This window comes from Rosa rugosa, chromosome 4, assembly GCF_958449725.1.
Source record: "Rosa rugosa chromosome 4, drRosRugo1.1, whole genome shotgun sequence".
NCBI classification, from domain to species: Eukaryota; Viridiplantae; Streptophyta; class Magnoliopsida; order Rosales; family Rosaceae; genus Rosa; species Rosa rugosa.
In genome coordinates this window covers 18,655,625-18,679,978 of record NC_084823.1, presented here as the reverse complement: position 1 = coordinate 18,679,978, position 24,354 = coordinate 18,655,625, and the positions used below count along the sequence as shown (strand labels likewise).

Below are 24,354 nucleotides of genomic sequence, written 5' to 3'. Positions count from 1 at the left end.
AGGATAATGTAGCGGACTTATTTAATAAGTCATTACCTAAATCCACTTTCGAGAAACATGTAAAGAGTATCAGATTGAGAAAGTTATCTGAACTCCCATGATTGTAGCAATCAGGGGGAGATGTCAACATCAAGGGGAGGCATAATGTCTACATGTTTGATCTCGAAGAGCGAAGGGCGTGTTGTACTCTTTTTCTCCTCCTCGAGGTTGTTTTTGTCCCACAGGGTTTTTATTACTCAAGCAAGATTTTTAACGAGGCAACATTTGAAGCGCCATGGTGTCACGATGACATCACGTTTGGACGGCACAAGGGGGAGTGTTGAAGGATATTTGATTTGTGTGTGCCTTACCAAACTAGGATTACTTTCTATAGTTGTAATAGGAGAGAATGTTCTAGATTCCTAGTTCTAATTAGAATAGGATTCCTTGTACTCAAAGATTATGTACTTGTATCCTCTATATATAGAAGCTCCTATTATCAATAAAAGTTATAACTATTCTCCCAATTCTCTCTACAGTTCTCTTTTCCTTAAACATAATCAAAATACCAAAAAGAACAAAACTTCAAGGTAACTAATACTACCTACCCCTGGAAATTAGATGATTTACATAATCTTTTGCCTGCTGAAACACTAAATATCATCTCTGGTATCCCCATCTCCCATATCAACTTCCAAGATCATTTTGTTTGGGGCCCTACTGGTCATGGCAACTTTACCATTAAATCTGCTGCATATCTTTTGTATCAAGCTACTCCTGCCCATTCTCAAGCTCCTCTTCTTTCCAAAATGTGGAAACTTGCTATTCCACCAAAAATTAAAGTTTTTGCTTGGCAACTTATTCAGGGTCGTCTCCAAGCTAGGGACAAAATTTATTCTAATAGTATCCTGGATCACTCTTGTCCTTTCTGTCATTCTGACGTAGAAACTACTAACCATCTTTTTTTGCTCTGTCCTTTCACTAATGTTGTTTGGAACCACTCAGGCATCTCCATTAACCCTGTTTCTTAGAATAATGATTTCTTAAACTGGCTCTCTGATTGTGCTTCTCATTCAAATCCTGTTACTGATAGTTTTTCTAAAGTTTTATTCATCTGCTACAGTGTTTGGCGTGCTAGAAATGATCTTAACTTTCGAAATAAACAAAAAACTTCTCTCCAAGTCTCTTCTGCTGCTGCCACTTTGTTTTCCGATTACACCTCTTCCTCTCATCATATTCCCCGTTCTCAACATTCTCATCTCATTCGTTGGCAACCCCCACCTACTAATTTTGTTAAGCTAAACTTTGACGGTTCTGTTTTTCCTAATAAACAAGCTTCTGCAGGGTTTATAATTCGGTCAGATCAAGGAAATCCTATAGTTGCTTCTTCAAAAAAGAATTGGACACTCTGATGTTCTTTGTGCTGAAGCTTTTGCTCTTCGTGCTGGCTTACAAGCTGCTTTGCTTCATCAGCTAACTCATATTAAAGTGGAAGGCGATTCAAAGTTACTCCTTGATGCTATCACCCATAAGACCCACATTCCTTGGAGAATTGCCACCTTAGTTCATGATATCTTGTTTTTGGCCAATCATTTTACCTCAATACAGTTTAAACATGTCTGGCGCGAAGCAAATTTTGTTGCTGACGCTTTGGTGAATCTTGGTCATCAAGTTGGTGCTGGCAGTTGGGCTCATTCTCTTCCTTTGGCCGCGCAAAATGCTTTTGTCTTTGACTCTCTTAACTTAGGTTTTTTTTTTTTTTTTAAACTAAACTCTTAGCCCACCCCACCCTTACATATGTCAGTGAGAATCGAACCCATGACCTTTACAATGTTGGAATTATAATTTACTAACAGGTCATAGCTCTACTTAGGTTGTTTTAGGGGTTTCTCTTTATAATTTTCCTTTCTTTCATCGAAAAAACTAATACTACCTGCCCAATTACTCCACCACACTTGTCACCAATCAGAGCGATGATGTCCTCAACGGATAGAATGGTTTTCTTCTGGGTGCATATCTAAACACAAAGTTAAACACTTTCTGGTCATATATTCACATACCCAATAGTCACTACTAGGATTTTTGCCTTTTACATCGGCCAAAAACCGATGTTAAAAAAAAAACCATCCGATGTCTTAGTGGGTGATGTTAAAGATCACGAACAAAAAGAGATCGGTCAAAAACCGATGTCCAGTTCAACAATAGACATCGAATAAGCTTATGGAACCGATGTAAAACAGTTATTATGATGACATATTAGTGTGTTTAGATATTGTTAAACCTTCATATTTTGGCATTTAATGCTTAATGAAGTATAGGTCCAATAGCAGAAGTATTCATTTTAACATCGTTATTCATATTAGAAACGATGTTTTATATGGTATCAGACATCGGATTCTTTTCATTTTGCCTGCCGTTTATGAGGTTCACGCATATTTTCCATATATCCTACTATTTAAGATTCAATCTACATTCCTTAGTTTATAATAAACGATGTGCATTATTATAATAAACATCGTTTCCTTTTATGGAGCGATGTCCATTTTACTATATTACATCAGGTTTTAGGTTAACAACGATGTTCATATTAATATTAGACATCGTTTCCCAAATTGTAAATCGATGTCCACATTGATTCCAGACATCGTTTTCCAAATTGTAAATCGATATCCACATTGATTCCAGACATTGTTTCCCAAATTGTAAATCGATTTCCCAAATTGAAAATCGATGTCCACATTGATTCCAGACATCGTTTCCCAAATTGAAAATCGACGTCCACATTGATTCCAGACATCGTTCCCTGTAGTTTACATCGATGTCGATTAGTTTTTTAAACATCGCTTCTTACTCAATACGTCGTTATCCATGAAAAATGAGACATCGATTTTGGTTTCGAAATTGATGTATTGTCTCATTATTGACATCGTTTTTGTAGTTTAACACGGATTTGAAACAGGAGTATATACATCATATCTTTATATGAGATGATGTCCAGAAAATTTGTAATTGCTGCTAAAATGATTGTAATCCACATTCGACAACATGAAATTTCGAATTAATTGAATATGGGGCATTGCATTAATTTCTGTCCAACATCAGAATTGTTAATAGTTCCAAAAATAGGCAAAAACACCCTAACCTACATCAAGGCTAGCCCAAAATAGACTATTGCAATAACTATATGCAGTTTAGTTCACCTGCAACTGTACAACGTTCTACTTCAAAATGGTTCTACAAAATCTAGCTAGCCTTACTCAAAATCACTTTGGTAGAGTCAGCATCTATAGCAAAGTCTGCAAATAGTCAGGTACTTCAATGCGGACCTCGTCAAGTTCCTCTTGGGTGTATACTTTCCGAGTCTTTGCTGCCCACTATGAATGTATTCAATAACATAAGTCATAATCAACGGGTAAATGCACTATTTATAATTAAACCAAAGTTTCCATCAAACTATAATGCATATACCTTGGTTGGAAATGAAACTATAATTAATGTTTATTGTACAATGTGGATTTGCCAGAAAGCGAAGTCATCCTACGAAAGAAAAAAAAGAAACATTAATATAAAAGTGCACCTCTATGCTGATATTATGGTTACACTACACGTGAAAGTGATGAATTTCTTTAACATAGCACCAACTCATCTAGGAATATACATTACATGTTAGCTATCAATAAGCTATGAATTTCTTTAACATAGCACCAATCAAGGTTTCCAATGAAGTAATGTGTTTGCCAAACAAATCAGCAGAGTTTCCATGTATAAACTCCAAGATACATAAGAGAATATTTTAACACTGGTCCTTAATATGCTACTTCATTAACATGAGAACTCTGACCAAAAATCTAAATGACATACCTTTTGAAGAGAGAACACGATTACTGTGTTGCATGTCCACTATTTAGTATTTCGACATTGAACTGCTTGGGTATAGTGTCTATGGAAGGAATTTTATACATCCATGTACCATTAGAAATCACCAATCCCTCAGAATTTTCTATGTATTCTTCAAGCATGAAAAACCCAATTCCTTGAACAAACGCACCTTCGATCTGCAAGCACCAACATTAAGGACTGAAATTCTTTTGCATAAGACCTACTGCCGATTCTGCCCAGATGTCATCTAGTATAAGACATAGGGTTCAACATATCACTTTTAGAGTACATAAGATCCAAGTTAAATAAAGAACTCTTTCTTTCAACTGATAACCATAGATTACTGCTTCACAAAAATATGAACTGAGCTATAAGAACATTTCCAGTAATTCAAAAGCAATTTATTCCCAGACAAAGAAGTTGCTTGGGTACAGAGAGGAAGAAGAGAACGAAATACCTTTCTTGGCAAGCTGCATTTGGAACTTCTCCTTCTTCTTCCGCTTCTTCAAACTCAAACTACAAAAGCACAGATTAGTTTTGGGATGATATCAATTATGGTCTAAAGATTAGTTTTGGATGGGGTCTGTGACGATCAAACTTGGAGAATTTTTTTTTTTTAACTAAACAACAAAAAAGCTGAATGAAATTTAAAACTAAACCTCTTTTCACTGCAGCAGCTGTTAAATGAAACCTACAATGAAAATCAATGTCATTTCAATTTCTAAACTGGCAAAAGCTAATTGTCCAAGCACACAATGCTTCGGAACCTTACTATTTTTAACAAACAACTAATTGAATGAATTGAAGCATGTTGCTATTAGTTATTATTGAATTGGATTGTTTCTTGAAAAATGGTTGATTATTTGAACTACTATCTACTTCTTTATAATACATGGTTGCAGACACTTCACTTATGTGTAACTACAAATAAAATTTTGAAAATTTTTCCAGCATGTTTGGTAATGTTCTGTTTTACAACCAAACTATGCAGTTCCATATCTAGCTCCAAAAACTACACGGTAGCAAAGGCATGTTATAAAATTTATCTTAGGCCAAGATGAATATTGATTTCTTAGTATTACAGTATTACCTATGGGATCAGAAGAGTCCACAATTATTGCATCATAAGTTCCTGCTAGAACAACCTTTGAAAATGCGACTCCTACGACATTAACAGAGAGCTAATGAGGAAGCTGTTTGTATTAAAAAAAAAAAAAAGGACGCATAGTTAGATAGAAGAAGAATGAGATGATCTTACCATCACCAACATGGAGTGTCACCCTGGGATCCTCATATCCAATAGCTACACGAGAGAAAAACTGTTTTGAAACCTGGAATACAGAAGCAAGAACAATAAATTATTATTTCTCCTACAATTTCCCCAGTCCATTAGTACCTCAAAGGAGAACCACATGGTCACTTGCATGTTCTAGACAAATTGAATTACTCCAAGTGATGTAGCAGTGCATACAAATACATATGTATGTGTGTGTGTGACACACATATGACGTCTCTAGGCATGCATGAAATATTCCACCAGCTACTGGGGATAATATGATCATTTAACAGCCAACCAAGAATAAATCCAAAAGTTTCATTGTTTTTTTTTTTTTTTTTTAACTTGCATCAACAACCATCTTATCAATCTCACATATATCTATTTGCTTGATAGAAGAATGACTAGCCACTTCCCTCAGTACACCACCATCTCCTCCACCGATAACCAAAACCTGAACAACACCAATTTAAAAAGATAATGAGTTGACAAGAAATTAAAATGAATGATACTACACCATATCGCACATCATCTTCTTAATGAATATTTGAAAAAACATAGAAACAGGGTTCACCAAAGTAGCTTCAACTCATTCGTAATGTTCTAAAAACAAAATAATTTGACAATTGTGTCAGTGTGTGTCTTTACTCTTTAGGAAAGAAGTGCATATTTCTAGTTTAGTCCTATGTTTCCCAGATAATAATATTACCTTCTTGGGGTTTGGAATTGGGCAGAGAGGAAGATGAGTAATGATTTCTTGATAGACACATTCATCCCTTTCTGTCAGCTGAATCACCCCATCTAGGACGAGAACCTTTCCATAGGTTGATGATTGTAAACAGAATATGTATCATCAATAATATATACAGATGACTAGAAATAAAGTGCCAATAACATCTTCAAAAGAGCAAGTCACCTGGAAGACCATCACATTCTAATAGTCCGATTTGCCTTGAAACAAAATTTTCTCTATCTTCAAGGAATGTGCCTTTCCTGCAATACATTAAATGTAAATCAATTTCCAAAAAGTATACAGCTGAGTCCTCTATCATTCTACCAGATAATGGGAAGATACAATAACCCAAACTAACGTACACTTGGACAAAAGCACATCTGAGAAACTGACAAAGCTGAAAACCAACTCACCATGTCAAACATGATGGTGATTACCTATTTGAGTTAGAAAAACTGCACGTATTGCAATTGGCAACATGCTACCATATAGCATCAATAGTGCAAAATTCTTCGTCGGCCTCAATGTGTCGAGACTGCCTGCACTTACAATCATAAACTCACTCCTCACGAAAATCCATCGACACTATATAAACATGTCGAGAAATCAAAAGCTCTCACCTCAACTGTGGTCATTCTGTTTTCTTCATCAAAGACTTGTTGAATATCCTTGAGTGCATCTCCAGACTTTTCTTTAAGCACTCGTTCAATCCCCATTTTCATGGTGGTTGTTGAGCTAGGACAGCTTCCACAAGCCCCTGTTTCAACATTAGAGGCCAATTCCTTTAAATTACAGATTCTCATTACCACAAACTGAAACTAAAACATTAACTTTGTTTCATGATCAAATTACATGTATGATTTGGAATTAACAGAACCCAAAACTCAGAATTGGGAAAACAAAACGGAAATGAAATCCTACCTTGGAGCTTGAGAGAAACGATGCCGTCTTCGACGGACACAATGTCGACGTTTCCACCATAGTTGATGAGATAGGGGCGGACGTCCTTGAGAACCAAGTCAATGTTGGGAACTGTGAGCTCAAATTGCTTGGCCTAGTAGAGTCCCGGAGAAGAAGAAGAAGAAGACTCGGTGGCAGCGCTTGCGTTCGAAGCTCTAATGGCGGAATAGAGAAAGATTCTTCTTTGAGGAGTTACACGGCACCATTTTACAAGCATAAGTTGTGGGGATTGATGGGATTTCGCTGGGATTTGAGAAGAAGGAATTGGGGTTTTGGGCAACCAGGAGAAATCAGAAGGAACCATGAATAACCCAAATTAAAACCAAATGGAGAGGGTTTTAGAGAGAGAAAGAGAGAGAGAGAGAGCGCTTGCCTGCAGAGGCGATGGCGCCAGAGAGATAATAACGGGAGTGAGCGGAGGAGAGGGAGGCGGTGGTGGCTGTGAAAAGAGAGCGAGAGAGGAAGGAGGAGACGGCTAGGGTTTCGGGGAAGAGCTAGAGAGATGGGTCACCAGTTCTTTCGGAGATAAATTGAGTGAGGATGAAAATGGGCTGCCAGAGAGAGTGGGAAAACTGACTAAGTGTGTGGGAAATGAAAATTTTGTTCCCCCGTATTGAAATTTTTAACCTAGTTCTTTCCGCGTTTTTTTTTTAAATTTTAGAATCAAATTGTAGACATCGGTCAACAGTAATAAACAATGTCAATTATATGCGTATAAATCGGAATTTGAGGAATCGATGTTAATGACATTTTTTTACATTGCGTGAATTCCTCACCGATGTAATTGTCGTGATGTCTAAGAGCAAAATTCTAGTAGTGAGTCCAAAAGGATCAAAGAGATTGATCCAGCGAGTTCCAGGCATGGGTTTTGTGCTAACAACTCTGTACTTCCCATTTGGGTTGTACACTTCAATTGAAACTGGTTTGGCCATGAAAGAAAGCTTGTCAGCAACTCAAATGGGTACTACTGGCTTTGCTGTAGAAACCAAGCTCTTTAAATTTCGATTTTCCAAGTGTGATTAATTTATAGGGTGGGGTGGGCTGTACAATATGCGGTAGTCTTCACTTGCGAGATTGATGTATCATATTGACTATTGACTATCTGATTTGTTTGACCTATTGATCTTAAGCATATAGATTTGTATGGTAGCATCGTAGGTTTTCTGTAGTACAATTGTGTAGTACTCATTTAGGGTTGGGGTCTTGGGGATATACTAACAGGATTGTGAATAACATCTCATAAAATTTTCTCACAAACATTTCTCTTCTCCAACTCAATATTTGACTACAGTTGCATCTGGTTTGGGATTTTCCTGTGGGGATCAACAGGATATCTATTCTGCTTTACCTTGTATTATTGATTCTACTCTATTTGATTTTACTGACAATCCAAATGCAGATTCCTTCTCACCCATGCAAAGCCACAACTCTAGCATTGATGTTGATTGTCAAGCATTGGCTTCTATTTATTGGCATCCCCTGTTAATTTCGATGATCTATTATGTGATGCTAATCAAAATAATGATGCAGGCTCTTCACAGATGCAAAGCATGAGCTCATTTGTATCTGATGATAATATTTTCATGTGATGCTACTCATAACGATAATGCAGGTTCTTCACATGCACAAAGCATTGCAGCTATTGATGGTCAGGATTGGAGCAACCAGTTTGAAGAATCATATTCAGATTACATTGGAGAGTTGGAGTTTTCTTTTGACGATGTGTACGATCATTACCTACTCCATTCTCATGTTATCAATGAAGATCAGCAAGTGACCATTGACTAGTTCTGTGCCCCGCCAATACTGTAGATTATAGTTTGTTGTAGATACTTTTCATGGCATTTCTTTCTATAGCCAAAATGAGACGAATGTAACATCTTCAGTTGCAAACTTGCAGTCATAAAATCAATGTGTTTTCTTAAGCATTGGTGTTATTTTTCAATTCTTATTCTTAAGCATTGGTATTATATAGTGTTGTTTTTTCAGATGATCGAATCAATGTGTGTGGTTATAAACTAATGATAGTCAGTGAAGAGGTTCTACTGTAATGGCAACTATGCTTAATCATTGGCCTATCATTATCCAGTTGTCAAGATTTGCTGAATTCACAGGAATGTTGAATCCTTTGTGAGATCACAGTGTACAACTATTCCACCTTTCAGGTTTCAATTCTCAGGAGTACAAAGTTGCAAAGGAAAACTGGAGCACACCATTTTCTGCTGACAATAAGCTGTGACTGCAATCCTTGTTTCCTAATTGGATTCTGGTTATCTTGTTTGGAGGTATAAGATCATCTATCTCTGATTGATCAGTACTTGTTTCCCAGAGTTCGAGATCAAGTCCGCATGTCCTGATTAAATTTATGTTAAATTCACAGACTCAATCCATTATTGTCATTTGTAAACGTATGCGTAATGTGTTGGTATTAGCCAATTTATGATATTTTTTGTCTGTCTCTATTTGTTAAGTTAAAAACTTAAGAAGTTGTTAAATATGAATGTGAGATATATGATCTGATTCTATGTTGTTCTTCGCATGCTTTCTAGTGAACGGAAGTTTTCGTGCTTTCGTTACATACTTTTTGGTTGATTTTAGCTTGTAAACATAGCATATATATATGTTATATGAAGAGGCAGATGTGGGAAAAGTGCTGTAGTCAAAGGCTCAGATGATAGTAAGAGGGGGTGTCCCTATACCCCAGTAATCTAGCTAATGTGAGGCTTAAAGCATTGGACAGTGTTGAGGAGAATTTGAAGAGTTGAAGTCTGTTTTGAAATACGTAGAAGAGGAGGAAGCTCAAGGGAAAATTATACTGCTCTATGTTCTAAGGGAAAGGTATTCTAGATTGAATTGTGACAATAAGAAATAACTGTTGAAGGAAATCGACTTTTGTGTGCCTAATCAAACTAGGATTAGTTCTATGATTGTAATAGGAGAGAAGGTTCTAGATTCCTAGTCCTATTTGGAATAGTTTTCCTTGTATCATTAGAACATGTACTTTGTAATCCCTATGTTCTAAGGGAAAGGTATTCTAGATTGAATTGTGACCATCAGAAACAACATAATACTTATTTCTTTTGCTTGGATTAAAAGAAAGGTCCATTTTCAAGTTTATCCCCAAACATGGTATTGTCAAATTTATTTGAAGCTCAAGTTTTAACTTTTAACCAAAAGCTGCCAGAGGGGCCAAAAGGAGAAAAAAACTGGGTTTGGTAACCTTGATCGACAATATTAGATATTCCCAAATTGATGACCTCATTGCGTGCATAACCTGAAGACAATGGTAATACGTCTAGTAAGCTGAATCTGGCTATAAAGCCCAGCTGTTTGTGTGTGGTTTCTCCACTAAAAAGCTAGTAATAAGCTGAAAGAACATCAACAATGGCAGAAGCCAAAAAGAGGTAATTCTTGGTTCTTATGTAAAGCGACTTTCACATTTCTCGTTGTGTAATAGAGGTTTATTATTCCATCAGGTATGCAGTTGTCACGGGCTAATAAAGGAGTTGGGTTCGGAGTAGTAAGATTGGCTTCAAATGGGATCATGACAGTGTTAACAGCTAGAGATGAAAAGAGGGGTCTTGAAGCTGTTGAAAAATTGAAAGAGTCCGGCCTCTGAGCTTGTGGTATTTCATCAGCTTGATGTGACAAACCCAGATAGCATTGCTTCCCTTGCACATTTTGTCAAAACCCAATTTGGGAAACTAGATATCTTGGTATGATAAGACCCTAATTTCTCAAACTCAGTTTTCTTATGTCTATAAGACAGTCTTAAAATCTGAAGTTGAATTTTTTTGCTCAGTACTTTTATTGTGATGCTCTCCATTAGAATTTAACTGAGAGTTTTTTTGTGGTTAATCAGATGAAAGGGACTGAAAAGTTCATGAAATATCGAGCATACATGCCTGAATTTGTTTTGGAAGTTGATTTAACCATGCAGGAGTGTTTGGATGCATACTAAACCCTGAAGCTTTTAGAGCAGTATCCAGTAAGGTAACATTCCATATACCCTATGTATCTTCTTCACAGTATATTGAGGACTTTGTTTGATGCAACATTAATTTTGATAATCACTGTCTTATTTGGCTTCTAAAAGTAAATGTTTTTTTAAACATATCTATGTAGTTCACTGCCATGTACTCCCCTTGTTACGAAAAAGAACTTGTTCCCTAAGAATCTAAGACCATTCTAGCATCTATTATATGATACGAGCTGAAGTTGAAACTTAATTTGTTGTAATCTATGCTTTTGATATGAATCTTTCAAATTTGGATGCTGCTGAGTTTATTATTATAGGTTCTCAAAGAAAATCATGCCATATCTAACAATACAGTTTAAAATTTGGAACACAAGTTGTCTTCCATTAGTAACTTTCTTCACCTTGATGCAGAAGCTTGAAGAAGTCAATTGGAATGAACTTGCAGCACCAAACTACGAGTTATCAGAAGAATGCCTGAAAACAAACTATTATGGCACGAAAGGAATCACAGAGGCACTTTTGCCCCTCCTCAAGCTGTCCGATTCACCAAGACTAGTTATTGTTTCTGCGGCTGTTGCTAAGTTATAGGTATGAACAACAAAAGCTACTTTTATTTTTCACATTCTCCTAAGAAAATCAAACTTTCTACTAGTTGTGAATAAGGTTGCTGAAATTAATTTGTGAATAGGTAAATGCAATTATTCATAAAAGTCAAATCAATTTAAAGCTCTTCTGTTTTTCATGTTGTTTCAGGATTTTCCAGATGGATGGCCTAAAGATGTATTAAGTAATGCTGAGACCCTAACAGAACAGAGAATAGATGCAGTACTGAGTCAGTCACTATAAGATCTCAAACAAGGTTTGGTGGAAACCAAAGGCTGGCCTCGATACTTTTCAGCCTATTCAGTCTCAAAAGCTGCCTTGAATGCATACACTAGAATTCTTGCAAAGAACCAAGTTTCTACATCAATTGTGTCTGCCCTGGTTACACCAAAACAGATTTCAACTGCAATTCTGGCTTCTTAACCATCGACGAAGGTGCTGAAAGCATTGTCAGGCTGGCGCTGCTCCCCAATGACAGTCCTACTGGCCAGTTCTTCATACGGAAGGAACCGTCACCATTTTAAGCATATAAATTTATAGAGGCCCTTTCTGCTTTCATGAATAACGATCCTACTTATGATCATTTACAAACTATTTGGATTATCCAGTTTTATGAGACTACTTGAAAATTGAGATATATAGGTTGAGGTTGAGACATGAGAGACTTGCGTTTTTGGACTTGGTCTTTGTAGTTTGTTTCCCTTATTGTTAGAGTCATTGTGTAATATGTGCTGAGATTAAGATTTGGATACAATATAATAAATCATCGCATACCAAAAAGGTCTTTCAGATTTCTTTACTTTGGAGTTTCTGGAGAAAGCGAAAAATATATGTTAAACTTGAAATGCAATGCGGCGTTTAGACTGGAAAATCAAGAAAAGTGGACTAGATCTAAAAGAACTTGCTGCCTAACCAAAGTTTTATCATCTTGAAAAGCCTCAACTATAAGTAACCAGCTGATGCCAACTTGTCAAACCAAATTGCGCAGATAGATTGAAACATTCATAAGTAACCTCTTATATATAACAGGGATTCTGAAACCAGTATTTATGAGACAACATAGTAGATACACGTTTGACCACATTCAACTTTCAAATATACAACTTTTGTTAGAACTCCAGATAATCACAGTATCGCTAGAGCCTGGTTTCCATGCATAACAATTGCTCCATTTGCACCAGGAAGGCTCAAAATGTGGCCATTTACATCAATGCTCAAAGCCTTGAAACTGGTAATCCTGCAGTGAAACAGAGTTTTCAGCAAAGAAATTCGACCTCTGTGCGTGTCATTGATAGTTTTATAGATATTATTACCCAAGGCCTTGGAGTTAACAATGCTAGGACTGGCAGCTGGTGGTGGAGCATTCTCATTCAGGAATGGTTCTACCCGGTTCGCATCAGACCAAACTGGATATCCTTTGATTTTACCCTAAACCATAGCATTGTAAATGTTGTCAGTACTTTGGTGCCAAAGTGTATTCTTTTCAACCCATATTTAAATGATGTAAGCTATTTCAGATGATATTTATCATATTAGTGACGTACCAGGACATTCAGAGCAGCCAACGTTGCCATTCCTTCTCGAGTCCACTACATAAAACGAGTAAGGGAACATCGGGACACAGTTACTTTTAGTATACTAAGCTTGATGAAAAGAAAGAAAATATGTCTTGATCTCTTAACTATTCAAACTTTCAACAATGCAGATCCATAATACCTTGGAAGCAGAAGCAATGTGAGGTACCACGATGGCATTCTTCAGGTCGGCAAGCCCAGGTTTCATGTAAGGCTCATCCTGATACAACACCATTGGTGAACCAATCAGACGTTAGAGATGGTGTCTGCAATAATAACGGATTTCAACCGAGAACGTGGATTTTACGTACCTCAAAGACGTCAAGACCAACTCGAAACATGGGATTTTGTTTCAAATGCTCCACAAGAGCAACCTCATCAACCACAGGCCCTCTGCTACAGTTAATAAGGACTGCTTCCTGTAGACAAATATTGCATATTACTCAACACGCAGATACATAAAACTATTCACTTGTGTATGTATTCACATGAGATTTAGAAATTAAAAAAAGAAGTTCAAAAACTTCACCTTCTTCATTGTTGCTAATCTTTCCTTGTTGATCAGATGATAAGTGGTTTTATCAAGAATCGGGTGAAGGCTTATCTAGTATGAGAATCAATAACCACAAAGTAAACACCCCATAAAAAGAGAGCAAAAAAGTGAAAAACAAAGGGATGGGGTTGAGAGAGAGAGATTGTGTGTGTGTGTGTGAGCGCCATACCACATCTGCTTCTCGGAGCACCTCATCCATGCTTGCCGCTCTTTTCCAAGTCACAGGGCTTTCACCATTGGCTTGTAGGAACTGACCATAAGCTGGAACAGGGAGCATACATGTATCAGCAAAAAGTGGGAGCATGATTTATGCAAAAAAGTGACTGGGACATGCCTGTAACAAACTTTTCTAGTCGTGTAGCCTGGTACAGATCATAGTAAATTAGGTTCATCTTGAAACCTTCAACCTGTTGAGATCAACACAGATTTTAGTCCCATGAGCATACTTAATAAAGCACACTGATATGGAAAGAATCAGGAATAGGATCATTAGTGAGAGCCTGTAAAGAATCAGCAAAAGAAAGGAAACAACGACCCAAATGGTGGACCAGGTAATTAAAGAAGTGCAAAAAAGAGTTAAGAATAGTACTGTGATCGGAACTGAATGTAGTGTGCATTTGATTTAGTAGATTTATCCATCACATAGTCGAAATTATATAAGTGATTTATCCAAGCATTAAGTTCAACTATGAATAGAATTGTAGTTAATGATTGCACGTTAAATACAGTGGAGCATGGAGAGGTACCAATAGTTTCCTAAATCTTCTTATGACTCTCAGTTATGTGGTTGCACAATACCAACTAAGTATCTCTAGATTAAGAATTAGCATCAAATACTTTCGACTTCAAGGTCCTGTTACTAGGTCAGTGTATGCTAATCGCTAGACTAACATAAATATCATGCAACCAGGATCATATCTATCTAGCCAGAGCTTCAAGATGTTGGACCAAGGAAATTACCATCATTCTGGCATATGCAGACCCTATACGACCAGCTCCAATCACACCAACGGTCTGCCCTTTTAGCAAGTTTCCCACAAACCTGCCGTTGTAAAGGAAACAAATCAACAGCGGGAGACACATGAAATGTATAATTCATGTACCAGATAAGTACAAGCAAAGAACCGATAATACTAGTAAACATGGTAGTCATGACAAAAAGTAAACATGGTAGCCATACAGATTGGGAAGCCATCCATCATATAAACCAGCCCTCATAAACTCATCTGCTTCCACTATTCTCCTAGCAGCTGATACTGAGAGTGAAGCTGCCAGCTCTGCTGTAGTTTCTGTAAGTACTCCCTAACCATATCAGCAATAAATTTATCTCAATTTCCAGAAAAAGAAATTGCTAAATATGTCTGATAAATCATAAAGAATTAGTTGCTGTGTATAGGAGAATAGTCATCAACATGAAAACTAGTATTGGTTCTATGAAATTACCGACATAGTTGTGATCATTAAACCGGCATCAGCACTTGGTTATTACTTATGAGTGACAATGACATTTAAGTAATTATATTAGCAAGCATGTTGCGTTCAATAACTTCTCATTAGTAAAGATATGTGAAATAGACCCAGCTAGTACTAGACAGACACACATGTATAAAACAACGTGCACTATCAAAACACATAAACAAGTAAAGAACTACAGCTTGACAAGAAAGCACTGAATTGGAACATTCATCTTTCACTCAAAAAGAACATTATAAGGAAAAAAAGTTCAAACTTACAGGAGTGTTTCCAACAGCAACTCCATACTTGTTAGCAGCATTGACATCAACATTGTTATACCCAACAGCCATGTTACTGAAAGCTTTACCTCCAGCTCTGCTCAGTGCTGAGAACAAAGTCTCACCCCAATCTTCTGTCAACTGAAAACCCAAAACCAAAAACACAACTCAAACCACACTAACTTCAAAAATCCTAATCAAAATACCAAAAAGAACAAGACTTCAACGAAACCAATATTACCTGCCCAATTACTCCATCACACTTGTCACCAATCAGGGCGATGATATCCTCAACAGATAGAATGGTTTTCTTCTGGGTGCATATCTAAACACAAAGTTAAACACTTTCTGGTCATATTCACATACCCAATAGTCCAAAAGTATCAAAGAGACTGAGCAAGAATGAGAATTTTACCTCAACTCTACAGTCTTGTTCAACTAAGAGATTGATCCAGCGAGTTCCAGGCATGGGTTTTGTGCTAACAACTCTGTACTTCCCATTTGGGTTGTACACTTCAATTGAAACTGGTTTGGCCATGAAAGAAAGCTTGTCAGCAACTCAACTGGGTACTACTGGCTTTGCTATAGAAACCAAGCTCTTTAAATTTCTATTTTCCAAGTGTGATTAATTTATAGGGTGGGGTGGGCTGTACAATATGCGGTAGTCTTCACTTGCGAGATTGATGGATCATATTGACTATTGACTCTCTGATCTGTTTGACCTATTGATCGTAAGCGTACAGAATTGTATGGTAGCATTGTGGGTTTTCTGAGGACTAAAGATTGGATAATAAACACATTTTGAGAGGTAGAAGTTTTTCCCAGAGTGGTGTTCATGCTTGGAGCTCATGAACCTCTCATTAATGAATAAGATAATGGTGACATGGCATCCTCTTTTGATGACACGTAACTATGGACAAGATTAAACTTCAACCCTGCACATTTGAAAGAAAAAAGAAGAAAACAAAACAAAAGCAAAAAAACAAAGAAGAAGAGAGAGAGCCTCAACTGTGCTACAAGTGAGAAGTTTATGTTAGAGCAAGTGCAGAGGTGGAGTTAACTGGGCAAAAAATGTCATTTTGATGATGTGTTGACCGGGTATATTGAAAAAGCACCTTCCACTGGGCCTTGCTTGACCAGCCAAGCTTTGCCTTTTCTTGACCCAGGCCAAAAAAATGGGCAAGCCTCTGACTATTTTCTTGCCCAAGGTCATGGAGTTGCCAGCTCGCCAAAGAGGAGAACGTGGGTGACGTCAGGTGCGGACGCAAGGAGACAGACGCGGGAGTGGAGGCCACGGACCAATCGAGAAGCGCCATGTGGCCCAGCACCTTCTGCATATCCGTATTTTGTCTCGTAGCGACATTGCTTTTGCCGCAGGGGACAGGTGGCATCGACCCGTTGGCTTTTCAGAAAATTTGAAACCAACGGTCCTTTAATCTGGGCCGTTGGTTTCAATTAAGGTGAACAATCCGACGGTGGATGAATTAATATTGATAGGAATTAATTGTAACGGTATTGTTCGGTGGAGTTTTGACCAGTCTTGACCGGTCAAGAAAAACAACGGATGTAAACCCATGTCCAGTGGCAGTGAACAGTATCTTGACTGGTCGAATTCTTGACTTCTCGACCTTGACATTTCTTGATTACGGGTGAACTTGCTTTTAATGTTTTATGAATTTGTTACCAAGGGGTTGGATTTTTTTATCTATTTTTGGTCTGACACCAAACGGTTGGTTACCAAATGTAATGTGGATGGAAAAAAAAAAATTGTTAAATATTTATCACTAAATTTACGGGTGTGGCTATTTTCACCCTATAGTTTTCTTTGTTCACCCTATATTTAACTTTTGCCACCAAAATTTCTAGTATGAAACGGAGCTCGGTAGGGAGGGTTTAGGGCCATATGAGGCTGTCTTTTGAGTACTTTCCTATTCTTGTCCTTACCGTTAGAGCGTGCTATGTTTGTTAGTACAGAGTTATGTTTAGGTTCTCATTTTTACGGGGCCACACACGTGGCGGGTTCCTTTGTAACTTTGTTGGCCGGGTAATGAAAGTGTTCACGTTTCTTCTCAAAAAAAAAAAAACAATAGAAAACAAAACGAACACCGTAGAGCCACCGTCTACCGTGACAAAGAAACCATACTGCACCTTTGTCAAATCAAACCACACCGCGCCTCTTTGTACTTTATTTGTTTCTCTTGTATTCCGGGGTAAGGTTTATGTCCCCCCCCCCCCCTCCTCTTTGTATTTTTTTTATTAATAAAATAAGAATAAGGGGATGGGCGGTGGGTTCCCAGAGTGTGGCAGACTCTTCTCCTTCGAGATTGAGGGTGAGACTTGCTCCCTACATCGTCTGCTTCCGAGGAACTAATATCGTCTAATCTCTTATTTGATTAAAAAAAAAAAAAAACACACCGCGCCTCTCCTTCTTCTAAATACATCTCTTTTTAGTTTTATCTGATAGCTAGCGAAGAACTCCAGCATACTGACACTTGATTAATGGAGCAAGAGACAAGAGGAAAAAAAAAAAGGGGAAAAGATTCAAAGAATAAAGGGATAGAGGCTAGTGTGCAGAGGTGCCAGTCTAGGTATGACAGATATTTGGTAGTTACAAGTTAGGTCTTGTAAATCATGCATGATGCATGCATCATATGAAGAAACACCATGGACCCATATCACTAATTAACATCACAGCTCTGTCCTTTTCTGGGGGATCTCTTCTCTCTTCTTCCGATGTCATGGTTTTCTTAAAATCTCACTACCTAGTGTTCTCTTGTTTATGCACTCTTTTCAACTTCGATAAGTTGACGAGGAGTTGAATTGTGAGGTATTAATTGGCTTCTTATAGAGGATTGAATAGAGGATTGAAGGAGCTTGGCGGAGGTGCCGGTGGTTATTGCAATTTTTCATTCTTTTTTTATTTATTTTATTTTTCTTAATTAGAAGGTTATAATTAGAATATTTGATTGATATTTGTTTTGTAGGGTGAATAAAGTAGACTGTAGGGTGGCAATAGCCGCACCCAATTACAAACTGTAATGTTTGCTGATATTAATAAAGTTTCATTTCAATTAAGCTCATCATGTGGCTTTTAAGATTACTACAATTATGACAACAAACTTTTGGGATCCTGCAATCAGCTTATCTCTCTATTCTAGTAAATAGACAAATTTGCGGGTTTTTTTTACTTGTTCAAGAGGTGTAGTATGTCAAGAGAATCCGTTGTCACCTCTCATATTTCTGTTTAGCTGAAGAAGTTTTAAGTCGTGGGATTTCATTGTTGGTTTATGATAATTCGATTGATTGCATTGCTACTTCTACTACTATTCTCCTCCCTCCCATGTGCTTTTTGCAGATGAAGTTAAGATTTTTATGCAAGCCTCCTCTATTGGTATTCAAGATCTTAATGAAATTTTGGAGGAGTATGCTACTAAGTACTAATTCAGGTAAGGTGGTGATAAAAATAAATATTTGTTATTTTTGGGTAAGCATGTCATGCCACGGATGTCAACTATTCAAAGTATTCTGGAGATCAAGGTGGAGGCCGGCCTTTTAATTATCTAGGGGTTCCTATCTTCTAAGGATGCCCACAAAGTGATTCCTGCATCCATGTAGACAAAGTCCGATGCAAGCTGAGTGCTTGGAAAGGAAAGCTCCTACACTATGTCAATAACCTCATCAGACGACAGAGCTCAGACGACATATAAGTTGGTTTCTGTCGTCTGATATATTTTAACGACAAACAGTGTAAAAACTGTCGTCTGAATATAGCAACATACCATACAAAGTTGGTCTTGAGAATTAAGTTTGTTTTCAAACAACAGTTATCTGTCATCTCGTCAAAGGAGATAAATTGATTTTGTTTTGGGTCGTAGCTTCTTTTTTTTGTTTGTATTCAGACAACAAATATATGTCGTCTCGTCAAAGGAGTAAATTGGCTTTGGATTTTTTTTTGTCCTTTTTTTTTGGCACAACATGAAGGGATTTAGTTTGGAACACTTAATGAGATTCTCTCCCCGACAAATTTATGAAAACTAAAAACCTAAAGCTAGAGAGCAAACTTTTCCCTCGCAACGCTCTCAAAGCTGAAACCATTCCAACTGATGAAAATCCAAATTTCTTGCCAAATTGAAAGTCCTCACCCTAATCATAACTGAGAACCCAGATTGAAGAACCTCATACTCCGTCCATTCCCCATCTCTCTTCGACAGACGAAGAAATCCTCATTCCACGTCTGAGTCTTTGTTTCAAACCTAAATCGCGAAATCATCCAAACCTCATTGCAAATTTCATGGGTCTCAATCAGTAGCTCTTTATCTATGCTGGTAAGCCCTTAGATTCACTGTTCAGCTATTTAGGGTTTTTGTTAGATTGGGGATTTACGGGCTTTAAAATGAAATTTCATTTGAATCTTGAATTTTTTTTTTTCTGGGTTTTATTCGAATTGGGGATGCGAGGCTATAAGTGTTAGGGTTTTTGTTGAAGTTGAATGACAAATAGCACAATGTTGTTGTTTCAGTACTGGCCTGGGTTAATTGGAAAGCATTTGCCAATCTGAATTGACAATCGTTGGATTCCGAAAGTAAAGCTCTGCTCTTTTTCTTCACTACTCCTTCACTTTCTCCAATTAAAGTTATAGAATTTGGTCTCTTTCTTGACAACATTTAACTGTAACCAATCAAAGGAGTTGTGATTGTATGTGGGCATTGACCCAATTATAGTTTGGGTTCCATGTGGGTAGTTGCTGTTTACTGTGTTCTGTCATTATTGAAATATGCTTTACATTACTAATTGTCATCTTGGCTCTTACATTGGCTCTTATGTTTGATGTCAAGATGCTAGGTCAAAACAAATTATACACTAGAAGTAATCATTGATCTTTTTGGATATGCTTATAAATTAAATATCCCAGACTTGTTATTCATGACATTCAGCAAGGTGCATATTTAATCTTATTTTCAGTCTTTTTTCTTCACTGTTGACTTTGTCTTATCAAATGCATTGAAATGTAGCTTCAGATATTGTAGATTGTCTTTTGTTGGGTAATATAATCATGTAATGCTGTTGGAGATGTTATATATTGTCTCTTTAGTTATGTTTGTTTCTTGTCTTGTGATTGGTTATATTAATTGCAGAGTTAGAGTTACATTGTTGGACGATTTGTCATTGCAATAATACTTGGCAGGAGAAATCCAACTTACAATTATTTAGTTCCAGTCATCTCAGTTTTCTACTTCATACTCTAACCCGCCATTTTCAGATTCTAAACGAACTTTTCCATTTGTTCTGCTCTCAACTATTTTCTGTTAAAGTTTTTCATGAGCCCTTTTTGAATATGTGGATTGCTCACCATCCAATGGTTGGACAACAAAACAATTCTTAATGTTCGGCTATTCCCTCTTGAAGTTTTGAAAAGTCAACTATGAGTTTGTGTATTTTGTATGAAACTGCAAGTATTGGATTGTCATAATCATGTGAACTGCAAGTATTTTGTCTCAAAATATGATGGTAGCCATTTCCATGTGGACGTGTAAATTAGGGACCTTGTGGTTATGGTTTTTCACTTTTGCTATTGATCTGATGCTGAATACATAACGAAACTCTTAACATAGAAACAAATTGACACTGTCTTATGATTTGCAGAGTTGAAAAATCAGTGACATCATGAATTAAGCAAGTCTGGAAGTGGTGGAAACAAGTTGTGGTGTTTGAATTGGCTTTGACTTAAATCAATTTTTGGTGAGTTCCATGATCATTATAAGTTTGTTTTGTAATTTTTTTCCATTTTTCCTGTGCTGGACTACAAATGAGCAATGTGGAATTATTACATGGCTGGTATTAAGTATGAATTGTATGATGATGTAAAGCTAGAAAGATTTATACTATGTTAAATGCCCATGTTATCGTATCGCTTGATGAAGTGCTAAATGTACATGAAGTAGCTAATTGCTTTATTGTATTGCTTGATTTCAGATGTGCATAAATGTACATGTTTGTGTGAACTAGCTAGTTTATGTAGCATGATCCTAGCTAGGTATAATGTTAATATTCTTTGTTTTGATACATTTGTTTGTCTATATAAGATGGATAAGTCATGGATGAAGGCTAATAGAAGATCACTACAGTTTCAGTTAGGACTTGAAGAATTTCTGAAATTTGCATCGGATAATGCAAGGGACATAAATAAAATATGTTGCCCTTGCTTGAAGTGCCATAACACTGATTTTGGTGGTATAGGGCTGATTAAGGACCATATATTTTTTAACGGTATTGATGTTAGCTATAAGCATTGGAAGTGGCATGGAGAACCATCTATTTCTGCCTTGCATGCTCTTAGAGGGGATTCTGAAACAGTCAAAATGAATCCTGATTTTGGGATACAAGAGGATGATGTAGGATTAGAGGGTAGTGAGGATGAGGAGATTTCGGAAGACTCGAATGAGTTTATGCAGTTTGTAGAAGATGGAGATAAGCCTCTATATCCTGGTTGTACCAAGACAACCAAGTTGAATGGTTTGATACAAACATTCAATCTGCAAGCAAAGCACGACATGACTGATGCGTACTATTCATATATGTTAATTATGATTGGCCTCTTGCTTCCCGAAGGAAATGACTTACCAGGGTCTACTTATGAGGCTAAAAGAACACTTTCCGCATTGGGGATAGGGTATGAAAAGATTCATGCTTGTCCAAATGACTGCATCTTGTACAGATTGCAGCATGCTGATGCGACCAGTTGTCCAACTTGTGGTGAATCAAGGTGGAAACTTAGAAAGGATAAATCTGAGAAAGAAGGGGTTCCGGGGAAGGTATTGTGGTACTTCCCTCCGATCCCAAGGTTCAAACGAATATTCCAATCGACAGTGTCAGCTAAGGAGCTAACTTGGCATGCCAATGATCGAAAGAAAGATGGAATGATGAGGCATCTAGCCGATTCCCCAACTTGGAAAATGATTGACACAAAATGACCAGACTTTGGTCTAGAAAATAGGAACCTTAGATTAGCGCTTTCATCAGACGGGTTTAACCCACATAGTTCTCTAAGTAGCAAATACTCATGTTGGCCTATTATACTTATCACTTATAACCTTCCTCCATGGTTATGCATGAAGAGGAAGTACATGATGTTGACTATGTTAATTTCTGGACCCAAACAGCCCGGAAATGACATCGACGTCTATCTACAGCCATTAGTGGATGATTTGAAAGTGTTGTGGGATGGGGTTGAGAGAGTATATGATGCTGTAAGAGGAGAGTATTTTATGGACAATTAACGATTTTCCCGCGTATAGGAATTTATCGGGAAGCATTGTGAAAGGATACAATGCTTGTCCAATATGTGTTGATCAGACAAGACCCTATAGGTTGAAGCACTCTAAAAAAATAACATTCATGAGGCATCGACGATGGTTGCCACGACATCATCCTTATAGAAAGCAAGCTGCTGCTTTCGACAACACCATATAAGAGGGTGAAGCTCCTACACCATTAACTGGAGAGGAGGTGTTGACCAGAGTTCAAGGTCTGAATCGACCATTTGACAAGAAAAACCCTCCTCCCCCTTATAAGGGTCTTGAAGATGAAAACAGACCTTGTTGGAAAAAAAGGTCTGTTTTCTTCGAACTTGATTACTGGGAACATCTTCCGGTAAGACATAATCTTGATGTGATGCACATTGAGAAGAATTGTTGTGATGCTATTCTTGGTACGCTGTTGAACATCCCTGGGAAGACTAAGGATGGGGCTGCTGCTCGTTTAGACATGGTCGAAATGGGTATACGGACTGATTTGAAGCCTACAACTGCTGCAAAAAGGGACAAGTTGCCTTTGGGTATTTGGAACTTGTTTCTAGATGAGAGAAAGATTGTTTGCAGTTCCTTTTTCAATATGACCGTTCCAGTTCGGTTTTCATCCAATGTACGAAATATGGTGTCAATGGAGGATTTACGACTTGCTGGTCTTAAATCACATGATTGCCACACTATAATGCAACTTCTTCTCCCTGTTGCATTACGTTCAGTTTTGGAGAAACCAGTTAGGTACGCAATTATTCGGTTCTGTATATTCTTCAAAGCAATATGCAGTAAAGTGATCGATGTTTCGAAATTGCAACAAATGCAAGCAGACTTGGTCGATACAGTTTGCCTGCTTGAGAAGTTCTTTCCACCATTATTTTTTGACATAATGATTCACCTAACTATGCATCTTGTTAGGGAAGTCGAGTTATGTGGTCCAGTATTTTTTAGATGGATGTACCCTTTTGAGAGGTACATGAAAGTATTCAAAGGATATGTGAGAAATCGGCAATTTCCGGAGGGGTGCATTGCAGAGTGTTACGTTGTAGAAGAGGCAGTTGAGTTTTGCTCGGAACGTATACTTCCTAGAGAGGCTGCCACTGTTGGGATCCCTTCGAGAACCAAACTTGGGCTCTTAAATGGCTGCAGGCCTTTATCAGGCGCCACCATCATTACTGTCGACAGAAAGCAGCTTGACATGGCCCACCTATGTGTATGCACGAACACTGAAGATGCAATCCCATATTTCAAGTAAGTAATAATTTTACTTATGTTTTGTTTTCGATCATTTGTACTATATCACCTTACGCGTGTTCAGTTATGTTGCTCATTTGCTTAGTTTTTTTGCCAGTGCAGAGAGCATATGGAATTCCTAAAGTTGAGTTTTCCAAGGTTTAAAAAAAAAAAGTGGTTGAAGGACAAACAGAACCTTACCTTTGCTGGTTGGTTCAAGGAGAGGGTACATAACTTATCTTCGACCTCATTGTACTAGTATAATGTCTATTCAATTTCGAGTTCAATAAACTTGTGTGGTTCCATACTTTTGACATATCAATTTATTTGTAGGTTGCAAATGAAATGAGATTTTCCGATAATGATGTTCCTGAAACCATTAGGTGGCTGGCTGGTGGACCAAAAAAGGAGGTCCCTACATTTGGTGGTTACCATGTGAATGGGGTTGATTTTAACACTTCGGAGCGGGACAAAGTACGATCAGTTCAAAATAGCGGGGTTTTTTTGGTTGCTGATGCAATGCAAGTTGCTAGTGCAAGGGATAAAAACCCTAA

At 37.5% G+C, this 24,354-nt stretch overlaps 1 protein-coding gene, 1 long non-coding RNA gene and 1 pseudogene across 3 annotated transcripts; 1 reads left to right on the top strand and 2 right to left on the bottom strand.

Moving 5' to 3' along the window:
• Positions 1-3,044: 3,044 nt before the first annotated feature.
• On the bottom strand, positions 3,045-7,147 carry LOC133745633 (uncharacterized). 2 transcript variants are annotated; one of them, XR_009863685.1, is made up of 12 exons: positions 6,789-7,147; positions 6,488-6,624; positions 6,305-6,406; positions 6,051-6,127; positions 5,844-5,948; positions 5,510-5,588; positions 5,117-5,189; positions 4,949-5,051; positions 4,316-4,374; positions 3,841-4,034; positions 3,448-3,516; positions 3,045-3,353 (listed from the first exon to the last, which is right to left on the bottom strand). It is a non-coding gene; the product is annotated as an uncharacterized LOC133745633 (long non-coding RNA). The 2 variants fall into 2 exon arrangements; XR_009863684.1 differs by having other exon boundaries at positions 4,949-5,020.
• Positions 7,148-10,122: 2,975 nt separating this feature from the next.
• On the top strand, positions 10,123-12,200 carry LOC133745632 ((+)-neomenthol dehydrogenase-like; annotated as a pseudogene).
• Positions 12,201-12,400: 200 nt separating this feature from the next.
• LOC133745627 (glycerate dehydrogenase) lies at positions 12,401-15,937 on the bottom strand. The gene is made up of 13 exons (XM_062173735.1): positions 15,685-15,937; positions 15,511-15,594; positions 15,270-15,410; positions 14,717-14,838; positions 14,497-14,578; positions 13,871-13,943; positions 13,706-13,797; positions 13,513-13,587; positions 13,295-13,402; positions 13,126-13,203; positions 12,954-12,998; positions 12,723-12,837; positions 12,401-12,646 (listed from the first exon to the last, which is right to left on the bottom strand). The coding sequence occupies exons 1-13, from the start codon at positions 15,805-15,807 to the stop codon at positions 12,624-12,626; spliced, it is 1,161 nt and encodes a 386-aa protein (XP_062029719.1). The 5' UTR covers positions 15,808-15,937; the 3' UTR covers positions 12,401-12,623.
• Between the last annotated feature and the right edge of the window lie 8,417 nt (positions 15,938-24,354).

Bases quoted from the DNA above. Each gene is read 5' to 3' on its own strand.
- LOC133745627 (XM_062173735.1), bottom strand. From the start codon at position 15,807: ATGGCCAAACCAGTTTCAATTGAAGTGTACAACCCAAATGGGAAGTAC. The intron at 15,411-15,510 runs GTAATATTGGTT...TTGGGTTTTCAG, and splicing joins GTGATGGAGTAATTGGGCAG to TTGACAGAAGATTGGGGTGA. The intron at 13,588-13,705 runs GTATGGCGCTCA...TTCTCATACTAG, and splicing joins TGCTCCGAGAAGCAGATGTG to ATAAGCCTTCACCCGATTCT.